This window comes from Falco biarmicus, chromosome 1 (genome assembly GCF_023638135.1).
Source record: "Falco biarmicus isolate bFalBia1 chromosome 1, bFalBia1.pri, whole genome shotgun sequence".
In the NCBI taxonomy this organism is placed as follows: Eukaryota; Metazoa; Chordata; class Aves; order Falconiformes; family Falconidae; genus Falco; species Falco biarmicus.
Window position 1 is genome coordinate 107854115 of NC_079288.1, and position 21277 is coordinate 107875391.

At 38.2% G+C, this 21277-nt stretch overlaps 1 protein-coding gene across 12 annotated transcripts in view; it reads left to right on the forward strand.

The window, feature by feature from the left end:
• BLTP1 (bridge-like lipid transfer protein family member 1) overlaps window positions 1-21277 on the forward strand; it is a 125014-nt gene that overhangs the window by 64458 nt on the left and 39279 nt on the right. For 10 of the 12 annotated variants that reach the window (XM_056358447.1, XM_056358456.1, XM_056358513.1 and 7 more), the window contains exons 39-53: window positions 217-369; window positions 1610-1850; window positions 3201-3349; window positions 5166-5385; window positions 6295-6453; window positions 8120-8295; window positions 8844-9019; window positions 9644-10350; window positions 11655-11894; window positions 12257-12350; window positions 13873-13923; window positions 17465-17671; window positions 17824-18062; window positions 18668-18912; window positions 20319-20424. In XM_056358447.1, coding sequence (XP_056214422.1) covers window positions 217-369; window positions 1610-1850; window positions 3201-3349; window positions 5166-5385; window positions 6295-6453; window positions 8120-8295; window positions 8844-9019; window positions 9644-10350; window positions 11655-11894; window positions 12257-12350; window positions 13873-13923; window positions 17465-17671; window positions 17824-18062; window positions 18668-18912; window positions 20319-20424 — 3163 coding nt within the window. The remainder of the gene's footprint in view (window positions 1-216; window positions 370-1609; window positions 1851-3200; window positions 3350-5165; window positions 5386-6294; window positions 6454-8119; window positions 8296-8843; window positions 9020-9643; window positions 10351-11654; window positions 11895-12256; window positions 12351-13872; window positions 13924-17464; window positions 17672-17823; window positions 18063-18667; window positions 18913-20318; window positions 20425-21277) is intronic. The other 2 variants (XM_056358467.1, XM_056358477.1) reach the window with 2 other exon arrangements.

Genomic DNA, 21277 nt, shown 5'->3' on the forward strand with positions numbered 1-21277 from the left:
TCTGTTTTATTACTTAATATAAATAAATAAGCATCAGGTATGATTTTTCACATACACTAGTTAAGATACGGTGGGTATCTGTGTGACAAGTCTTGGTTGCAGAAGTTCAAAATGGGGTTAGAAGCTTGCCGTACCATAGGTGAAATCTTGTAGTTCATACGTGGATTCTGTTTGCAAGTATGTTCATATGTGAAAAATTGTTACATTTTATTCTAGAATAAAAGTGTGCACTTTCCCCTGAGAAGCAAGTACAACAGGCTTACCAAAGTAGCCCGCTTCTTGCAAGAAAATCCTTCTTGTTTACTGTGTAATATATTGCACCATTACCTTCATCAAGCAAATTACTCCATTATTGAGGATGCCACCATGGTGAGTTACCGTGTGAAAATGGAAATAGCTCAGCGTGTTAGTTTCAAACGTACAATTCTAATGTGTTAAATTACCTAACAGTTTAAGTAAAGTTAACAAGCAAGAAAATGTAACCCAAACTTGTATATATCCTTAGATCGATAAGTAGATATGGCTTACCTCATTTCATTTTCTTTCAGATCTGCTGGTTTTGTTGTGGCCTGTGTATATGCATAATTTTTATCAAGCTATTTCATTAGTAAATACATGAGAAATCATAAAGCAGAAAGGCATATCTTTAAAGTTGTTCATGGCCTTTGTATCAGATTTCATTTTTCTTGAAGATAACAGCAGTTATGTTGAGTAATTAATAGTAAAAGTTTGCATCTCTAGTTTTAAAATTGAATACATCTCAATTATTAAGGCAGGTGCACGCACTGATTAACTTCTTCAAAATTCTCTCCTCAGCACTAGTTTTCATGTCTTTTAGAAATACTTGGATAATGCAGGCAGTTTTAAAAAAAGAGCTAGAATTGTAGAAACGTTAAGGCTTAAGAATCTAATCTTTTTCCTGTTGGGTTTAGAACGTAAACATCTGATTGTAGTGGTAAATCATTGTTTCAACAAACATACTAGGCGTAAGGAGGTGTGTTTCTTCCCGATGTTGTGTCATTTTCATAATCCCATTCTACGGGTGTCAGACTTAAACACTACATTTTCCAAAGTATCCAGCTGAGAGCCCAGTGATCAGAATTAACACAATTTGTGGCATAAGCAGCAGTTTGATTAGTAGCCAAAATAAGCTTTTTTATAATTCAGTGATGTAATCAATACAATCCCTATTTTTTGCCTCAAATTTCTGTTTTAAAACCCTGCTTACCAACAATGGAAAAAACTTAATCTTTTTAATTTTGGTTCTGTTTCTATAGAGAATCCACTGCTGTTATGAATTTCAGTCAGTAATTCAGAGCTTTATAATTACTTAAGTACTTTTAGTTTTGTATTGAATAAACCTTTTTCCTCCTGTTCTTTATTTTTGGCCCCTCAGGCTAGATCCTCAGGCCATGTAGATGAATGTATTTACTGTGTTCAGTGAAGCTATAATTTTTATCTGTTAGCACTATGGTTTCTTCGGTCTGAATGGGTGCTGTGTGGTGCCAGCATAAAGATTTAAGGGAATTCTGACTTTCCCCCCTGCCTCAGTTTACTTTAAAATGCTGTGATACATGTGTTTGGTTTTGGTTTTTTTTTTTTTTTTAAGAGTGATGGCCTTCCTGCCTTAGTAACCTTAAAGAAAGGTCTAGTTGCCTTAGCAAGACAGTGGATGAAGTTCATTGTGGTGACCCCAGCTTTTAAAGGAGTCAGCCTACACAGACCAGCTCAGCCAGTGAAATTGCAGACAAATGCCTGCCACGAGCATGAGGATGGACTGGGATTAGACAACGGAGGGGGTCTTCAGAGCGACACAAGTGCTGATGGAGCCGAGTTTGAATTTGATGCAGGTATTTTTGTGTTCTTCTCTCTCCGTAAAAATTCATAGGGAGAAGTGGCTCCTCTCAGAGCATTTGTATCTTCTTTAGCTTTAATGCTTTAAATACAGTATATTTTTCTTTTTTTAGAATCATCGAAGTTCTTTTTTTAGAATCATCTTCATTTTGAAGCTGCTGCTAATTATAATTTTAGCATTATGATAAATATTACTTGTTTGGGGAAAACCAAAACAGGAGATTTATCTTTCTTCACATGCTTTTTCTTGTTCTTTACTGCACAAAATACATAAGCTTAATTATTTGCTATCTTGGAATTAGGATGTTGTTCTTTTGACTGTAGTTAAGAATTGTAACATGCAATTCTATGAACTTTCCCAGGAATAACTTCAAACCTGCCTTCTTATTTGATCTTTGTGAAAATACATTTTCTTTTTTTTTTTTTCTCCCTCGTTTTTACTACTTATTTCTGGTATATTTCTGTTGCCAGCTTACACACTGCCGATTTAACAAATGCTACTGATTTAGCTTTGTACTGAATACACAGCTGACTGAAGTAAGAACCACAGAAATGGAGGGCATAGATAGATACATGTTGGAGCACTCTTTTTTTGCTGCCTTGAGGCGACTCAGTTATTTTGTGATTGTAGCATGTATGTAAAGTGCTGCTCTTCTCAGGAATACGTTTATGTTTTTCTTTTCTCATGTAAAAATTACGTAACATAGAGAAAAAATATTTTTAAAAAATCAGGAGGAGAATCCGCTTTTAGTTAAAAGCTAGGCAGCAGTTATCAGCTTAGAGAGATGTTTGTGTGTGAAACTAGTATATAATCATACTGTATGATGGGAATGTTTGCCCCCTCCTCCAAAATATGTGCTTTGGTTGAGCAGAAGCAGACTTTTAGAGCCAGTGGTGTATTGTAATTGCCCGCCCCCCCCCCCCCCCCCCCCCCCCGCTTCCTGTATATTATTCTATTTTTCCACTAAGAATTTTGGAAGCAGCAATTTTTCTGCCTTGTATACATTCACTTACACATGGAATTCATGCAAATGGAAGCATCTTAATTAAAAAAATGATAAGTCATGCCCAAGTCAGCAAAAGAGATTTGGCAACTTTCTTTTGGATCTGTAGCACAGAGCAACAGTTGTATGTCATTAGAAGGACAAAAAGATTTGTACTTGGATTAGTAAACAAAATCGTGTCTGAGACTTTCTTACTTGTCTTAGAAGTCCCTAGACAGCTGTGTGTGGGTGTGTGTCAGAATTTGGAAGGTCATGACTGCTTGCAAATAAATGTATCTAATAATAGATAATCTTGGTCCCCCATATATATACAAATGAGAAAAATTTTTTGCTTGGTTCCAGCTACTGTCAGTGAGCATACAATGCTCTTGGAAGGAACAGCGAACCGCCCCCCACCTGCTGGCAGCTCTTCTGGGCCTGTAACTGGTGCTGAGATCATGAGGAAATTATCCAAGACTCACACTCACAGTGATTCTGTTCTGAAAATAAAGGTAAGTTTCTTGTGCCATGCACAGCGGGGGAAAGTGATTTGTAACTATAACTAACTATAACTGTAGCACGTGGGAGGTGTGCTCCTTACCTTATAAAAGTGATGCTTAATCAGTTGACCTATATTCTACATCTGTTCTTTATTGTTTTTCTTGCCAATTAGCTTCAGAGCCATGCTTAAAAACAATATATATGTGCATTAGCTTTTATGACTTTTCATATATTTATGTAAGCAGGAATGAGGATTTAACTGTTGTTACACAAAATCTAAGATTGACAAAGCTCTTCAATAACTTCTAGTAATATTAGTGTGGGGTTTTTATTCTACAAGCTGTTCAGAAAACTGCAAGATTTTATTTTTATCTCTACTTTCTGAGCAGGAAGAGTCTATGAAAGCTGTGTGTTAGGTTTTTTTGTTTTTCTTTAAGTAATTTGTTGTCATCTCTGTATTAGGGAGTTTGGTGCCTTGTACTGGTTCCTTTTTTAGCTGTGTTTTTTCACAGGGTTTTTGAGATTGGAAGTGACCCCTGTAGGTCACCTTGTCCAGTCCCCCAGCTCAAGCAGGGCCACCCAGAGCCAGTTGCCCAGGATTATGTCTAGATGGCTTTGGAATATCTCCAAGGATGGAGATTCCATAACCTGTGACAGTGCTCAGTCACCCTCACAATAAAAAAGTGATGTTCAGGAGGAAACTCCGGTGTTTCAGTTTGTGCCCATTGCCTCTCGTCCTGTCACCGGGCATCACTCAGAAGGGCCTGGCTCTGTTGTCTTTGCATTCTTCCTGCAGGTATTTACACTTGTTTTGTTAGTAAGATCCCCCCTGGGCCTTCTCTTCACGAGGCTGAGCCAGTCCCAGCTCTTTCAACCTTTCCTCATAGGAGAGATGTTCTGGTCCCTTAATCTTCTGAGGGGCCCTTTGTTGGACTCCCCCCAGTATTTCTTTCTTGTACTGGGGAGTCCATAACTGGACACAATACTCCAGGTGCAGCCTCACCAGTGCCAAGCAGGGGCGTAGGATCACCTTCCTTGACTTGTTTGCAGCTTACTGCCTAAGGCAGCCCAGGCTGGGCAGCCCAGCAAGGGCACATTGCTGCCTGACATTCAACTTGGTATCCACCAGGACCCCCAGGTCCTTTTCTGCAAAGCCGTTTTTCAGCTGGTCGGACCCCAGCATGTACTGGCGCATTTGTCCCCTCTAGCAGATACTCACCTACTACCACTTACTGCTCCCTCCTGCTCGTCTTGGATGGTTTAGGATTAAGTGGCCCAGATGCTTTGCTCAAGAACAGATCTGGCTGCTCTTCAATTTGAGGGCAGAGAACCTCTTTCACAGTGTTAAACCTTTGGGTGGACCAGGAGCCTTCCTCTTGGTGCCAGAAGTCCCCAGCTTCTGTTCTTCGCCTTCCCCAAAGGCTGCACCTACCGTTACGCTAAGGATGGGGTTTGGTCTTCAGACCATTTGGTCTTCAGACAAAGACCAAATACCAGCAAGGCTTGTATTTAGTGATACGCGCTCTTCCTTCTGCAAACTTGCTTTAGATGAATTCTACACATCTGCAGTTCCATTTTGTTACTCGTTTGACTTTTTAAACTGTTTTTACACACAAGATTATTTTAATACTTGAGAATTCAATAGCACCTTTATGCGTGATAACCATACGGTGTATAACCTGCCCCAAATGAAGTGCTACTTGTCCAAAAGTTTGTGGGAATAAGAATTTTGTTGTTACTGTGTTCTGATCTCATATTCAGACCAAACGTCACATCCTTTTTGCAGTTTATGCAGTACTTCATTAGTTTCTTTGTTTTCTCCACAAGGGTATACATCCATATCATTCCTTAAGTTACACTAGCGGAGATACAGCTACAGATTCACCAGTGCACGTTGGCCGTTCTGGAATGGCAGTCAAAGAAAGTCCAAGAAAAGAGAGTCTGCTCAGCTATCTTACTGGGAGTTTTCCTAGCCTGCATAATCTTTTGGAAGGGACTCCTCAAAGAAGTACCACTGCAGTTAAAAGTAGTTCTTTAACAAGAACAGGTATGATGTAGCATAAGTAAGCTAAAGCGAGGGGAAGGGAGGATTGGTTTTATTTTCATGACTTAGAAAAGTTACTATATATTCACTATGAGTTATCTTTTCTGTTTAAGACCCCACCTCCCTCCTCCCAAATAATCGTATTTTTTAATAGCAGTTCCCAAACATCACTGCACCATACCATTTTATTTCCTAGAAGCAAGCAGCGAGTACATTGGGTTGGGAAAAGAAATTACAGCTAACAAAAAAAGTATTTTCCTTTTAGTTAGCCTTACTACTTTTTGAGTATAATACGTAATTACTTAAGTGAGTATTTTTCAGTGAATAAGGAAATGGAGTGATCATTCTGTATTTGTCATTTTTTTCTTGACCTTTTAAGTAACTCCAAAAGTGGACTAAAACTAATGTCCTAGTACTTTAGTTTGTGTATAATAATTTGGAGATTTTTAGTAATGGTCTTTTGAACAAATTTGTTTTGTAGAAGTTTGAAATACATACATTGAAATTTTTATGTTCTATATTACTGTCCAGAGTGCATTGTTACGATTTATAGAAAGAAAAAGAGATTTAACTTTGCTGCATTTTCTCTAAAACCTCTCTCCTTTGCTGTCAGGGAATGAAATATTATTCAGAAAAAAAGGTATTTTTTTTCCTTAATGACTCCTTTCCTCTAATTAATGTTAGAGATGAGCAAATGAAAAGGTGCTTGTAGTGCAACATCCATTTAGCGTCATAGTATAACTTCCATGGTAGCACCTGTAGTGCTGCTTGGCACAATTTACTACAGTAAACCTTGAGAAGTAGGCTTACTTTTATAGTAAATAGATATTGTCAGTAAAATCACGCTGCATTCCTGGTTTTTGCTGACTTGGATATGACAGATGCTAAAGCTCTTCTGTTTTGTCTGTATAGGAAATACTGTGGCCACAGACATGTTATCTGAACATCCTTTGCTGTCTGAACCATCTTCTGTGAGCTTCTATAACTGGATGTCAAATGCTGTGGGCAACAGAGGAAGTGTAGTACAAGAAAGTCCGGCCACAAAATCTGGACACAATAGTCTTCCAACAGGTATTGTTAATTACAGCTGAATTTAAGAGATGACTCTGGGTTGGCTGTTCCTGTGTTGGCCACTTTTTTCTGTAAGTAAGTGAGCAGGTGACAACATACATACTATTTGTGGGACTTCTCAGCAAACCGGAAAATGAACAAATATGATTTAAGCAGACCTGTTGTTTTCATTTCTTGCACCCTGCCTCCAAAAATTCAGGTTTTTCTTACATTTGAAAATGTAAATGTAACTTCCAAAACCATGTGTAGGTGTCAAAAGCTAAGCCGTAAGATCATCCTCGGTTGCAGAGTTCCTTGGATTTTGTTAGTTATTCTTAATCTAATTTGCATATGCTGTTTTTGTGATAAAAATTTTGTACATTGGAATCCTTGCTCTTTCTCTGTTCAGCTTGAAACTAACCATGTGTTTTGAAAGTAAGTTCCTCGGGAACTGGAATGATCAGCTGGTGTAAGGGAATGGAGAAAAGAAAATACACATTACTCAAAATCTTAAGTGTATTAATGAAGCAGATACGTAACAACTTCTTGCAGCATGTTTATGAATGATGACAGGCTTACAAGAATAATAATCTTCAAATGTGTGTCTCTTAACTTTCTTTTCTAGTGACACTAAATTTGAATGTTTCCTATATTAACGGTCTTTCAGCTGTAATACGTTAATCTTAGGCAGTAAGAAGTTCTTCCAGTTTGTTTTTAATATTGAACAGATATTCTGATCCTACAGAACATCTTTGTGCTTTACGTGTATGTACATATGGTGTGACTACTCTGTAAACTGGAACATGTTTCTCTGCAGAAAGAATCATAGGGTAGAAGTATAGCTTTCAATTTTGTTTATTCATTTATTTATTTCAGAAAAAAGATGCATTTTTTCCTACTGAACCTGTAACAGTTTGTTCACTCGCTTCCGTTCCTGAAGTTGAGACTCTGATTTTAACTCAGACACAGATCTATCCAAACCATTTTTCTGTGGAGACATGTAGTTGTGGCTCTCCACTAAGTGCTGTAAGCTTGAATTTTGAAGAATCGGGATTAATTTACACTGGCAGAGCAACTCTGTCTCATGGAGTTGAGTCCAGTCTAGACTCAATGTGCAGGTGATTCAGCATCACTCTGTCCTTGTGCTGCAAGTCTGGTTGTTCACAAACAAGCAGCTGCAGGGAAGTGGATGTCCCTAGTCACCTCTGAGGAACGTATTTGGGTAGAGACTAATCAGTAGATGTCAGATTAGTGGATTTTGCATTGGGACTAAAAAAGACCAGAAGCTTACAGCACATTGAAAGCTAAAAGCAAGTATCTCAACTGAGGATAATTTTTTTTTTTTATTGTTGCTGATATAGGCTACTCAGCCTACATACTATTTCAGTTTAAACAGGAGTCAAATACTCTATAGAACACAATGCAGACAAAAGGCCTCAGGAAGGAGGGCAATAAGAAGGAAATATTTTTGTGCTTTCCAAATATGAGTTGGACTGTCTCTAGTCCCTCTTCAGCAAGAGTTTCTTTACCCTGAATGCCACTTCTGTGAGGTCAGAGACCTGACTGGGGCTCTGACTTTCTGTGTGTATGGCATGTGTTTCTGTATAATTAATCTTGCTAAATTAATAGAGTTGGTGGTGATAAAATTTGCTGTGCTGTTAGCGTTCCATGGGTATTTATTTTTCAGGTGTGGCACCCAATCTTCCTACTATACCCTCTGCTTCAGACTTCAACACTGTTTTGTCTAGTGACCAGAACACCCTGGATGGCACACACTCCCAGCACAGCACCAGTCAGGATGACATTGCAGGTGTAGAAGAGGGTAACCAGGGGTTTCCTGCTGTCCAGCTAGCAGATGCACAGGTAGGTGTGGTTTGCTGATGTAGTTTGAAATGCTGTAGGGAAAAATAGTTACTACTTAAGAAAACCAAACCAAACCAACAACAAACTTACAACAATGAAAACATTATCATATTTTTGTACACGTTTCTGATACATTCCTGTGCAAAGAGGAAAGGCTCAAGAAACCTCTGAGGTGTCCCATAACAAACTTTATGAATGGTGATTAATAGAGCATTGTTTTATGACCTCAGAGAGAACATACTGGAGCGTTTATGAGAGTAACCTAGTTCTCCAGAGTGCTTTTTACTGAGAGGAACATGCAAAAACCTTGCTCCCATAGCTAAGGATTCAGTGCTGGCCTGCTGTGTTGTCGGTCTTTTTACTCAAAAAGTCCATAAAGCTTCTCCTTTTAATCCCCCTTCCTTCTGTTTTACAGCACTGACAATAAAACTTGAGTGTTCTGTGTGATGTAGCTGACGTTGGAAATACTGTAGATCAACAAATGATGGAGCAAGAAGATAAGAATAATCTAGATAATAAGAAGTAAAGCAGTGGGTTTTGTTTTGTAGGTTGTTTTCAAACCTCTTCTAAGTTACACGGGAATTCAGTCTCAGGATGCAATGCCACTCTGCTACAGAATGTACTTCGGGGAGTACCTTTCATTCTCAGGAACTCTGGACTGTCTAAGGGCAGATATTGTTGATTCAGATACAGCCAAGGAAAGAAAAAGCAAGCGAGCTCGAAGGTATGTTGTGAGATACTTGGAAATGTGTATATTGGCTAAAGAAAAGAAATTAGGATTTTCATGTGAAGACACAGAATTCCAAAGTACTTCCATAGAGTAAGGATCAGTCTTTTTTTTTTTTTTTTTTTTTATCTTATCTGTTTTGTCTTCCTGTTAGAATATTTTTTTTTTTTTTAATCTTCCTGTGGAATGGTTTGGAAATTTTAAGTATTTGAATCTCAGCTACTTATGAAAATTGAAGACTGGGGAAGGGAGAGCTGGTGGGAATAATAGTAGGGGAAATTTGAGAGACTCTTAAATGCTGTTTTGTACTTCATCCTGTAAATGAGGCTGTTACTTTCAGTGTAAATACTGAATTTTCCCCCTGCCCTTTGGGCTAAACTAGGTTGTGATGGAAAAGTTGCATGCCAAAGTAAGTTTGCATAGAACTGAATGATTACTATGTTAGTAGCATGCAGTATGAAAGTATAAAAATGAATTTTTTATATTTATAACTGGTAAGGTGATATCCTAAGGGAAATAAAATGTTGGATTCAGTAAATTAGATGAACCACTGTGTTAAAAAAATATTTGACTCTGATAAAAAGAAACAAAGTAGTAACTTGTACCTTTTTCTTTCCTTAGGCAAGGAGCTGTCAATCTTCCTCCTCTTGAATTCAAACCAGCTTTGATGTTAGAAACTTTCAGTATTAGTGCTGTTGTGATGGAGAAATCCATGTGCACACCTCATAACTCCGCCAATGCCCTTTCTTTTCATGACTTGAATAAACGCTATTATAATACTTTTCACTGTAATTTTACAATTTCTTGCCAGTCCATAAGCCAGCACGTAGATATGGCACTGGTTCGTCTCATTCATCAGTTTAGTACAATGATTGATGATATCAAAGCCACGCAGACAGACATCAAACTTAGCAGATACACAGCTGGATCAGCCTCTCCAACACCTACTTTTAAAACCCGCAAACACAGAGACTTCCGCTCTTCTGATTTCAGCCGAAGCTCTCGAGGAAGCCTTAATGGAGGTAACAGAGTGAACAACACGAAGAACAAGCGAACGAACAATGAGAACAATAAAAAAGAGTCTCGAAACAAGAATTCCTTGGGAAGGTCAGAAAGAAGGACTTCTAAAGTGTCCAGGAAAGGTTCAAAAGATGTAGTTGACCACATGACTATTCATATGGATGATTCTGACTCTATTACTGTGTCGGAACAGAGCGAACCTTCTGCTGAGTGCTGGCAAAATATGTATAAACTGTTGAACTTCTATTCACTCATTTCTGATCCAACCGGGATTTTAGAAAAGTCTTCTGAAACTTTTGGGCCAACAGGTAAACTAGTTCACAAATCCAAGTAATTGAGAGTGCGTGCTTTTGCTCAAGTGTATTATTCTAAAGCTTGATCATAAGGTGGTTTTTGAAAGTTGCCCACCCCATCCAACTTGGATCAGAAGGGCAAGTGGTGAGGATGTGAGGGGGACCTTGTTCACCAAGATGGTGTACAGAAGAAAAAAGGTATTTTCCTGGGTGTATAGTATGCTTCGATTCTTTCAATCCTAGAATTGGTCAAATAAGTGTTAATTGATTGGTTTTAAATTCAGTCCCTTGATACTCTTGTGCAGCTCCGTTAATCTGGATTTGCAATGGGTGTGGGACTGCGTTGAAAGATTAACTTTTCTGGTTAATTGTGTGAAGAGTGAATTTTACTTAGAGTGGATTGTGTAGAGTTTGTTCCTCCCTAGGTACTATTTTGTTTTCATGTGGCTGCTGGAAATGCTGTGTATTATCGTTCTGTGAAAATGAGGGAAAAAATTTGTGCCCTGGGAATGACTGAGAAAAAAATAATCTGTGAACCTAGCTTTGAGAGCAGAAGAGGTGAAATACTGATATTTTTTTTTTATAAAGTCCAGCAAAGATAATAGGTGTTTGGGCCAATTTCATCCAGATCTTTTGAGATCTAGGGTGGTCATTGCTCTCTCTTTCCATTGTATTTTAGCACCACAGAGTAAGGTTGAGAGCCTACTTGGCATTGTTCTTTTTGTTGGTGAGCTTAGGTTGTTGTAAATATGCAGGGAATGGTATACTTACTAGTTTAGCGTGTTTTCGTTGGACTTCTCAGCTGAGGAAATGTCAAAGGAGAGCTTCTGTTAAGCAGAGGGCAGTATCTTTTATGCACAGAATATGGTATCCACAGCGATGGTATCTGCACAAAATGTAAATTTTCTTACGTTGTTTTTGTGCTCTTGAGTGTTGAAAAGGAAAACTTGCTAATCCCAGACTCAATTATAAGACCCTTCGGCTGTGAAAGAGTCAGAAAAGAAATAGGATAGTTGGAAAGTCTCAGAGCATTTTTATTGTGTAACAATAAAAATATAAATCTGAATATTTACAAAATGTACATGAGAATATATCTCTCAATAATAATTAAATCACATCACTCATTATTGTCCGCATTGTGTCTTGGATTTGGTCCAGTTGCAGTGTTATTAGAGTGGAATAAGCGAGGCACAGATAATTTGCCTGAAGAGTTCCTTTGATGTGCAAGACACATGATCCTTGTTTTCAAATACAAACATAAATCAGATATGCCAAGGATTTCTTGTAAATTATCCTTAAATAACTCTGTATTTTTGTAGGTGTTCGAAGCCCAACCGAACCTGCTTGTAGAGTGGTGTTTGAGAATGAACAGGATAACGGCAGAGACGCGCAGAGGAAGCGCAGCCTGGTGACTTCGGAGCCACAACATGTGACGCTCATAGTTTTTGGAATAGGCATGGTGAACCGAACCCACCTGGAGGCTGACATTGGAGGTCTGACGATGGAGTCCGAACTGAAGAGAATCCATGGCAGTTTCACCCTGAAAGAAAAAATGAAAGGTTGGATAAGCTAAAATGTACTTTGTAATTAAATTCGGTGGCAACTTTACATGACTCTGTGTGTGCGCATGCCTATAGCAATGCGTATGTATGTGCATGTGTACTGTGTTTTGTTTGTAAATAGATGTGCATTATGTTTGCGTATGGATAGTGTAACAACGTTCAACAAGTTGGTTGCTCCTTTCATTTTCAAAAGCTTTCTTCTTGTTGTCATTTGATTTGATTTTACTTAATGCAAATACTAAACCTGTAATTTTTAAATTTTTTCCTGCTACTATTTTTTTGAAAGCAGTAGGCTTACCTGGAAGTATTTTACTGAATGAAATGCTGTTAAATATATTTTCTTTTTTTTTTTTTTAAAGATGTACTACATCAAAAGATGACAGAGACGTGTGCCACTGCTCACATAGGAGGTGTCAATATCGTCCTGCTGGAGGGAATTACGCCAAATATCCAGTAAGTATGAAGCCTGACAATTTAAAATGTTCAAGTGCGTAGAAGTGGTATCAGTTGTGTGGCAGCAAAGGTATGTAGCTTCATATGGAGAAAGCACTGATGATATGTCTTTAGGTAGAATCTGTGAAGTCATAGGGTTTGGTGGCAGTCGTGAAGCTGTTGCAGAACTGGGTTGGAGTCTGACGTGTAAAACTAATTGCACGTGCCCATTGATGGGAGGCTTTTCTGTGGAAGGCATGTCTGAGTAAGCTGAGAAGGAATATGGTGAAAGTATTAGTAGGTTTCAGTCTAGGGCACCCAATCACACAAGCCATAGACATGAATAGGAATACTGTTCTTTTCTATTTCTAGTTAAAGATAATAGTAAGTTCAGAACTGGCTGTAGGATCACAGTGTAAATGGGTAGGTGACCTGACTGCAAAACTGTATGTGACAGGTCCTCTTGTAAAAAGAAAGAAATTAGATTTCATGTAATCAGAGCTTTCTGCAAAATTATTTGTGTGGTGTATGCATAGAAACTTTATCACATTGTGTGTATTGTTTCTTTTATGCTTCTAATTGCTTTTTGAAGCTTATAGGTCCCACTAAACCATACAAGATTTTTAGGGAGTGTTTAACCTACTGATGCTGATTATTCCCATTTAAGATCTGTATTGTTTCTTTAATAGGTGTCTTTTGGAATTCCCATGATGCATGATTCTTTGTGTCATTTTTACAGTTCTCAGATCCATTCTCCACCCTTTATATAATTGACACAACTTGGCAGGGGCCGGGGGGAGAATCACTTTTTGTGCGTGAACATCTTGAATTACTTGCTCAGCATCCACATTAGGGTGTTTTTGGTTTTGGGGCTTTTTTTTTTTTTTTTTTTTGCCAGGTTCACAAACTCAAAAAAGGGCATGCATTATTTTTCTTTGTTTCCAGATGAACTTCTTTCTGTTTGAGTTGCAAAACAACAGTTGAACCACAACGCTTTGTCATATAGATCACCCTCATGCAGTTTGAGTCTTAGTTGGGTAACCCTTAGTATGTGATCTGGTTTTAGAATATTAATGTTGTAGAAAAGGGGCTAAATAATGGGACTTGGGTCTCTCCTTTTAATTTCTGTGTAGTTTGGAAGATAATACATAGCACTTAAACCATACAGTATTTCATAAGTATCTCCAGCTAATTGTTTCTGCTAAGTGTGTTTCAGGTGGATAAATGTAAGTGCGAATCTGACAGCCATGTAGGATTTCTGAAGGCAACTGAGGTTCTTTATGTCTGTTTTACCTCATCATTGTACTGAGCTTCTATATAGGGAAGGTACCAAAGGAAAGGGGGTAAATAATGATAAATCTTTAACAACAGCAGCAGCAAACAACAAACCCTAAAAAAACCCAAAATCCTAAATGAGGTAAATTTGAAAGTAAGTGTCATATTGTGGGTTACAAGTAATTAACTGACTAATTTTGCATGAATGTTTATTCTTTATTTGCTTTGTTTTTGTTTTTCTTGCTTTCTCTTCAATCTTCATCTGTAGACTGGAGGATTTTCCTACATCTCCTACAAGCACAGCCAAACAAGAGTTTCTGTATGTCATATTATTATGTTTCATAGTCTTGCGATTAACTCTGTGTTGTGTAGCTAGTGGCTGCATTCCTACTGTGTGTGATTGTGTAGGCAGATGTTGCTTGAATACATTTTAGTTTAACATCTAATATTACCTAGATAAGCTTTTAATGTAGCCTGCTAAATACCTGTCCAAAAAAGCCCTTGTAAATGTTAACAGGCTAGCTTTAGGGGCAGGTATTACACTATACAGTCACTCCAGTAACGCTAGAATAGTTTCACTGGCTGTTAAGTTTGTTAGATCCACTTCTCTGCTCATTTTGAGGAGGTAACATAATGCTCATAAAATGTAAAGGAGCAGGCAGGTTAGATGTGCTTTGGACTTGGTAAGGAACTGCCGTGCTTGGAGTGCTCGCGCCTGCTGTGATTTCAGCACAAATAGGACCATTCCTCTTGCCTTTATTTACCTCTATGCTGGGTTAATTCCTGGGCATGCTGACCAGGCTACGCTAACACAAAGTGTTTTCCTGAAAACTCTGCCTGTGCATCTGCTGCTAATGAAGGTGATGCTTTTTGTCTCCCCCATGTCTGCGTGTGTGAGTCAGGTCTTTGCTTTCACCAAAGATGCAACGTCTTCTTTCTAGTCGCATACTTGCTTCCCCATGCCTAAGTCCAGAGAGTCTCAGGGGAGTAGCAGCCAAGGTGGGGAATGATGCACTGGTAGTCCAGAAGCCCTTTTTCACAATGAGCCTGCAGTATTCCGAGAAGAAAAGTTATGTAGCCAAAAGTAGTGAGGCTCTCCTTTCCCCCCCTCCACCTTTTTTCTCTTTCCTCCCCACCCCCCCAGCAGTATTCTGAGTACAGGTTTCTTTTGCTGCTCTAGACCACCAGTGCGTATCTTCTAGAAGGATGTAGTACAACTGCTCTTTGATACAGCAGGTGTGTATACTCAGTGTTGTGAGAATACAGGCCTCTATAGGTGGTAACTCTGGAAGGAGAGGTGATGGACTGTAAAACTGCAAGTGATATAAAGAAAAGACTGGGGTTTGTTCCTTTTTGTCTGGTAGCGACACTAAACCAGCAAAAGAAAGTGGTTTTTTGCGTAGTGTGTCACTGAACAGTTGAATTCATTGCCATATGATGTGGTCGGCAAAAGTATAAACTATTAAAAGGATTGGGCAAATCCTTGTAGGGTAGATCTGGTGGTGAGGCGTGAACACAATGCAGCCTCTGGCTCAAAAAGTAAACCCCTGATGGCTGGAATTAAGGGAAGGATTGCTTGATTTATGCCCCAGGTATCTGCTACTGCCTGAATCTTCATCTGACTCAGTGTGGTAGTTCCTGTGTGTGTTACAGGCCTCCTGCTGATGTTTTTTCCCCGCTTTTTCTAACGTTCCCATAAATCTGTTAGGTTGAGTGATGGCCTTGTAGCCAGTTCTGTAGTGGGACAAAAACTGTTTTCACAAGTTTGTCTGTGGAGTGATTATTTATGGAATTGATGCAAGAGCATAGAATGACTTCTGAATGCATTACTGTATATAATTTAAATATCAATTAATGATTTTAATGATATTCCACCAGATCTGTTATAGGCATATCCCCATAGGTAAGCAGACTGCAGGTGTATCACGTGTAGTGCTCATTCCAAGTAAATGAATAGCTGCACGGTTGTTCTGCAGCTCAGTCTGTGATGGGCGTAGGCTTTTTGTAGACCAAGAAGTGACAGTGTAATTCATTTGTTGCATGAAATATAGAAATACTTTAGCAGAGAAGCACAGCTGGATCTTGCTGAAATCTCATTCTCCTGTGACATCTGTATTGCTGTAATTTTTTTAAATTAAGGAAGTACTGCAAATGGTATGAATTCCCATGTTTGGAAGTGATTGTAAATTCAGTACAGATGTCAATTCCAACTACATTTACTTTTAACTTCTATACAAAGGTAGGTTAAGTCTAGGCTGTCTGGTGCAGGTCAGGAAGAGATCCTGCAACTTCCCTGAAGTTGAATATTGTTCTTTGGATGCTGGAATAGCTAACACAGTAGTATTTTGTGTTATAGATGGGGGAAAAAATGTGTTCTTGATTGGATTGACAGTAGTTCAGTCAGAATGGCAGCAGGAAGAGAGCAGGAAATAAGCAAACATCAACAGAGAAATAATAGGTGTCTCAAAGAAGTGGGTTAAAATAAGTCTGTCCTTTTCTTAAGTAATGTTTATTTGTATAATGTTTTTTTGAAAATACTTCTGAGTTAAGATGTTTCCTCCATCATACTTGTGTAAATTCTTCAAATATTCCGAAATTGTTTCTGCTTGACAGTCTACCCTAAAATTTTAATCCATAACCACTTTAGGTCACTTGTAGCTGGGGAAATCTGAAAATGGTTCTAGAGGTTCAGTAAATCAATCTGCTGTTGATAGGCCTGTGGTTGTGTTACAGTGCTGTGTATTTCTTCATTATAAGTAGAAGGATGATGATGTTGGGTTGGAGTTTGGTTTGTTTTTTTTCATTTCCACACCTGGGATGCTTTGGGCTAGCTGATATTTTAACATTAGAATAAGGAGACATCTGTTTGGGCTTCACGGAAGAAAAATGACTTGGGGATTAGAATATATAGAATATTGTAACTTTCACCATGAAACCAAACTGTCTGTAGAACAATTTAAATCATGATGCAAGAAGTATTTTTTATATGCTCCTTAAAATACAGTAATTGAGAAACTTTCATTGAATGTTGCAATCGTATAGAGTCTATTTTTCAGACGTTTTAGCTGATGAACTACATCTTCTGAACTTTCTCTTTGAGGCTGTGATATTCTGTGCTGGCTACATAATATACTTCCGTTGGGTAACCCTCCAGTAATTGACCTTAGATGAGAAACATCAATGTGTTACCCCATGTATCTTTTTTAATAGGAGCTTAGTGAATTCTGATATGCCACAATTTCATTTTGACATCAAAAACTGTCAGCTTCGTGCAGTTGTATTTTTATCTTGGTTATCCATTTTGAACAATATCCTCCTTAACATTCAAATGAAGTTTAGACTTCATATTTTGGAATACTATGTGTCAATTAAACATCAGTATTAATTCACAAACCCATTTATCACTTGCTATGTATTTATTGCTGAGTGTTTCCTCCACTGACCTATTTGGATGCTAAAATCAGATTTTACTAAATCTTCTTATGAAAAGGATGGTTCCAGATTATTCCTGGAAAGGAGCTGAAATGGAAGGTTCTTGTTTGTTTCAGTGTGTGAAAATTTGTTTGTGTACGTGCAGCCTAGTGTGTGTAATACTCAAATGGTCTTGTTATGCAAGAATAACAGTTTAACGGGTATTTTTCCAATGCATGACTTGTGGTTCTCTTAAATGTAGTGTAGTTGTTTGTGGCATGTAGTGCATCTGTGTGTGTAAAGTGAAAGAAAAAGGAATGTGGACATAGTTTATAAACAAAATCGCTTATACGAATATTTTAAAATTCAAGTAACGCTTAAAAAAATTAACATAAAACTGTAATTGTTTTGAAAGATGTGCAAATAAATCCTATTTCCTTTTCTGTTAGAACTGTCGTGAAATGCAGTATTGCCAAATCCCAGGCCCTGTATAGTGCCCAGAGAGGGCTGAAAACAAACAACGCTGCTGTGGTCAAAGTTGGAGCCATCAGCATCAACATCCCTCAGCACCCTGCCACGCTGCACAGCATGATGGTGCGCAGCTCTCACCAGCTCTCCAAGCAGATTTCAGATCTCATCAGGCAGCCATCAACTGCGTGAGTGCTGCTTGCATGGCACTTTGGAATGCCGCTGTTGGCCGTCCCGTTACAGGCGTGGGCTAATCCAAACCTATGGGGGAGAGTCAGGCTGGTCGTGTATTGTGTTAGAATAACAAGATGTATTTTCTGATCTTTGTCTTGGTGAATAGGCCCCAGCCTACCAAAGAAGATGTTGCGACTCCTTTGCCCTCTGAAAAGACTCCCACGAGTATTAATCAAACGCCTGTTGAAACAAATGAATTTCCACAGCTCCCAGAAGGCTTAGAAAAGAAGCCCATCGTTCTTAAATTCAGTGCCATGATAGATGGTATAGCTATTGGAGCAGCGCTCTTGCCATCTCTAAAGGCGGAATATAAGATGGGAAGAATGAGGAGTCACGGAATGACAGGTAACAGTTCTCTGAAACTCTAAAAACGTTGTGGTTGATAGTTTGGTCTTGCTAGAAGCATCCAAGAGGACTCGATATTTCTGTTGAATTATAGCTAGAGCTCTGAATCTGTTGCTGTCAGCTTATGTTTTTGACTGTGGACTTCAGTCAGATGAGGCCATACAGAGAATTTACTCTCTTGTTGCTATACACAATTGCCAGAGGCTGCGTAGATGAAGACATGTATATACATTCATATATAGCTTCCTCTCAGGAAGCTTCCCTCTAACTGCTAAAATCAGTTTATGATCCTCAATTAATTATATTCTGATTTGTAAGGCTACTTGAGAATACTCTTATAGAGCCTCAATACATGAGGTGGTTTGTATGACTCCCTTCTCCATGTAATTACAGTGAAGTCTTCATTGTCTTCAAAAATTAAGAAAACCCAGAATCATGTGAGTGGGTATTTATAGCTCTAGAGGTCTATGCACTTCAATAGTAGCTTAAAGATCATTTATTATTATTATTGTTATTATTATTCCAAAAGTTTCTTTAAATTTAAGGATGTATAAAAGATCATTTTGCCAGTTTATACCCTTTCTTTCCCCATCTTCCTTTTATAGGGGCCCAAACTAGATTTAATTTTGAGCTTCCAAGTCACAGATTGCGCTTCACTTCAAAAGTCTCTGCCACTGATATGTCGACCATTCCTCCTTCGGCAAGTCTCAACCTTCCTCCTGTCACTATGTCAGGCAAATACATCATGGAGGAACACGATACCTACTCGGACCAAATTTGGAGCATAGATGAACTCCCTGCCAAGCAGGGCTATTATCTACAGGGGAACTACTTACGCTGTGTGGCTGAAGTAGGTGTTGAAGACAGTAGTCATCTTTGACAGCATGTTCTTTCCATTCTGTTACCTTTCTGTATGTGCATCTTCATATTATTGTTGTGATCTGCCTGCTTCAGCACTCTCAGGTTTACAGGTTCATCCAAATAGAGCATTTGTAAATGCGTGACACTGAAATAGAACTTTCTCAGTCCTTAGTTTGATGAGCAGCCAAACATATTCAGCACTCAAGGCCACTGTATCGGAGGATTTTGAATATGATATTTTGTGCAAACAGTTTGGAATGACAATATTTCTCACTAGTGAAGCAGAGGAGTATATTATGCTGATGATTCAAAGAAAGTATAATTTTAAACCGAAAGCGGATGCTAATGCATCAGATAGTCGTATATTTTGCAAAAAGTAATATTTAAAAAATGAAAAATAATTTTATTGGTTTATAACTTCTTTTTTTTTTCATGATTAGGCAGCTCCATGGCTAGGAGAAGCTATATATAACCTTAGTAAATGACACAAAATTTTCTGTTCGACACAGTGTGTTCTACTCACCAGCTCTATTTTTGTACCAATTTCCACGGTTGCTTTTCACAGAGAGAAAAGTGGTGCTGCTTAAAAGAAACCGATCTGGTGGGGAAATGCGGGGCTTTTCTGCTAGCTTTTTCTTTGGTCAGAAAAATGATCCAGCATGTTCGTAATTGAGACTTCTGACATGTGTGTCTTTATGGGAGAAGTTTCATTAGGTGCTGCTCTTTGTTTAACCCATTTGAGTTGTTTCCTGGCTGAAGAAGGACCTTCTTTGAATTGAACGGAATGGTCTTTGAATTTGTTGAGCATGTAAAAAAAGAGGGAGGGGCTGCTTAGCAAAGGCAAAAGCCAAGTGCAAGTAGTTTTAGAAAATATCTGTATCATAATTTTACTTTAAAAGCCTTCATGGTGAATTTAAACATTCTTGGGCAGACTCCAGTTCCTTAGGAATATTCTTTAATATTAGATTGGACACATAATAAGTTTGCCACTGAAGGTATTGGTAAACTTGTTCATATACAGTGACTAGAATAACGTACTTTTGGAGGTTGACAGCTCATTTCTGTTTTGTTCTGGTAACAATTTACTGTCTGAAATTCAGTAGCATTTTGCACACATCCCTGAACCTTAAAAGAGTCCTGCATTTTATTGTCTCAGCTAAACTTAAACAGGAGAATAAACCTTTTAATAGTGTATGTCCTTCAGTTTTCTGATAGGTATTCACAGCAGAAAAATGGCAAGACAAAACTATGTAATGTTCTTTTTTTTTTTTTTTAATGCCAATAACAATATAATTGGACTTGAAAAGGTATGCCTGAAAATTAAAAATGTGTTGTCGTGAAACCATATGTATGTTAACTTTTAAAGTTTTGTTCTAAAATTTTATATTTCTGCAGGTTGGTTCTTTTGAACATAATCTCACAACTGATCTTTTAAATCACTTAGTATTTGTGCAAAAAGTGTTCATGAAGGAAGTAAATGAAGTCATACAGAAGGTTTCAGGTAAGCAGAACACTTAAAACCAACTTTAAGTGAGATCCTTAAACCTCATTTATGGCAACGTTGTGTAGCTCTTGGATGAGGTGTTTATTTCACAGAGGTTGTCCTTTGCATCTGGCACTCTGAGCAGCAGAGCTGGAGTTGCAAGTAGCGACAGAGGCTCTGGGAAGTTTTTGTAGCTCTATCTGAATAAGGTGTTTTATTGGGAAGCAGAATGGTTCATCATTTTGGATGCTAGCCCTTGTGTCTGTGACATGATCTTACTTGGCTTACTGTCTGTATTCACTTTGTTTACCTATAAAATGCAGATTGTGACACTGAATTTCATAAAATAACATCAGCATATACTCTTAAAGGAAAACAGCTGCGTCCGGGGAAAATAGTGTCAATATTGGTATTAGTGTCTGCTGATTCCTAGCTCTTTTGATAGCAGGTTATGTGTTTCAGAACTGGTTGAAAAAGGCATTTGGCTATTCATTAGATTGCTTTGTGTTTCATGCTGTATACTCAGAAACGACTGTATTATTTCTGTCATTTAGGCTGGCTTCTGTTCTCAAAAAACTTTCAGAAGAAAATAGTGGTTTTTTTAACCTAATTTTAGAGAAGAGTTCCAAAGTCACTTAGTGCAGTCTACATTGTGTATTCATCTGTTTGATGTTAGACAGCCAAAGTTATAAAACATTTATTTTCTTACATAGAAAACTCTGTTTGACCAAGTCACAGTTTACACAGCATTTAAAACCAGATCCACTCACTTTCTAGTTTTTACTGTTAGAGACTTGGTCTGTGTTCACGAACTGAAAGCAAACCAAAAAGCTGGTAACTTCTCCCATGCAGTAATATTTTAATGGCAAAC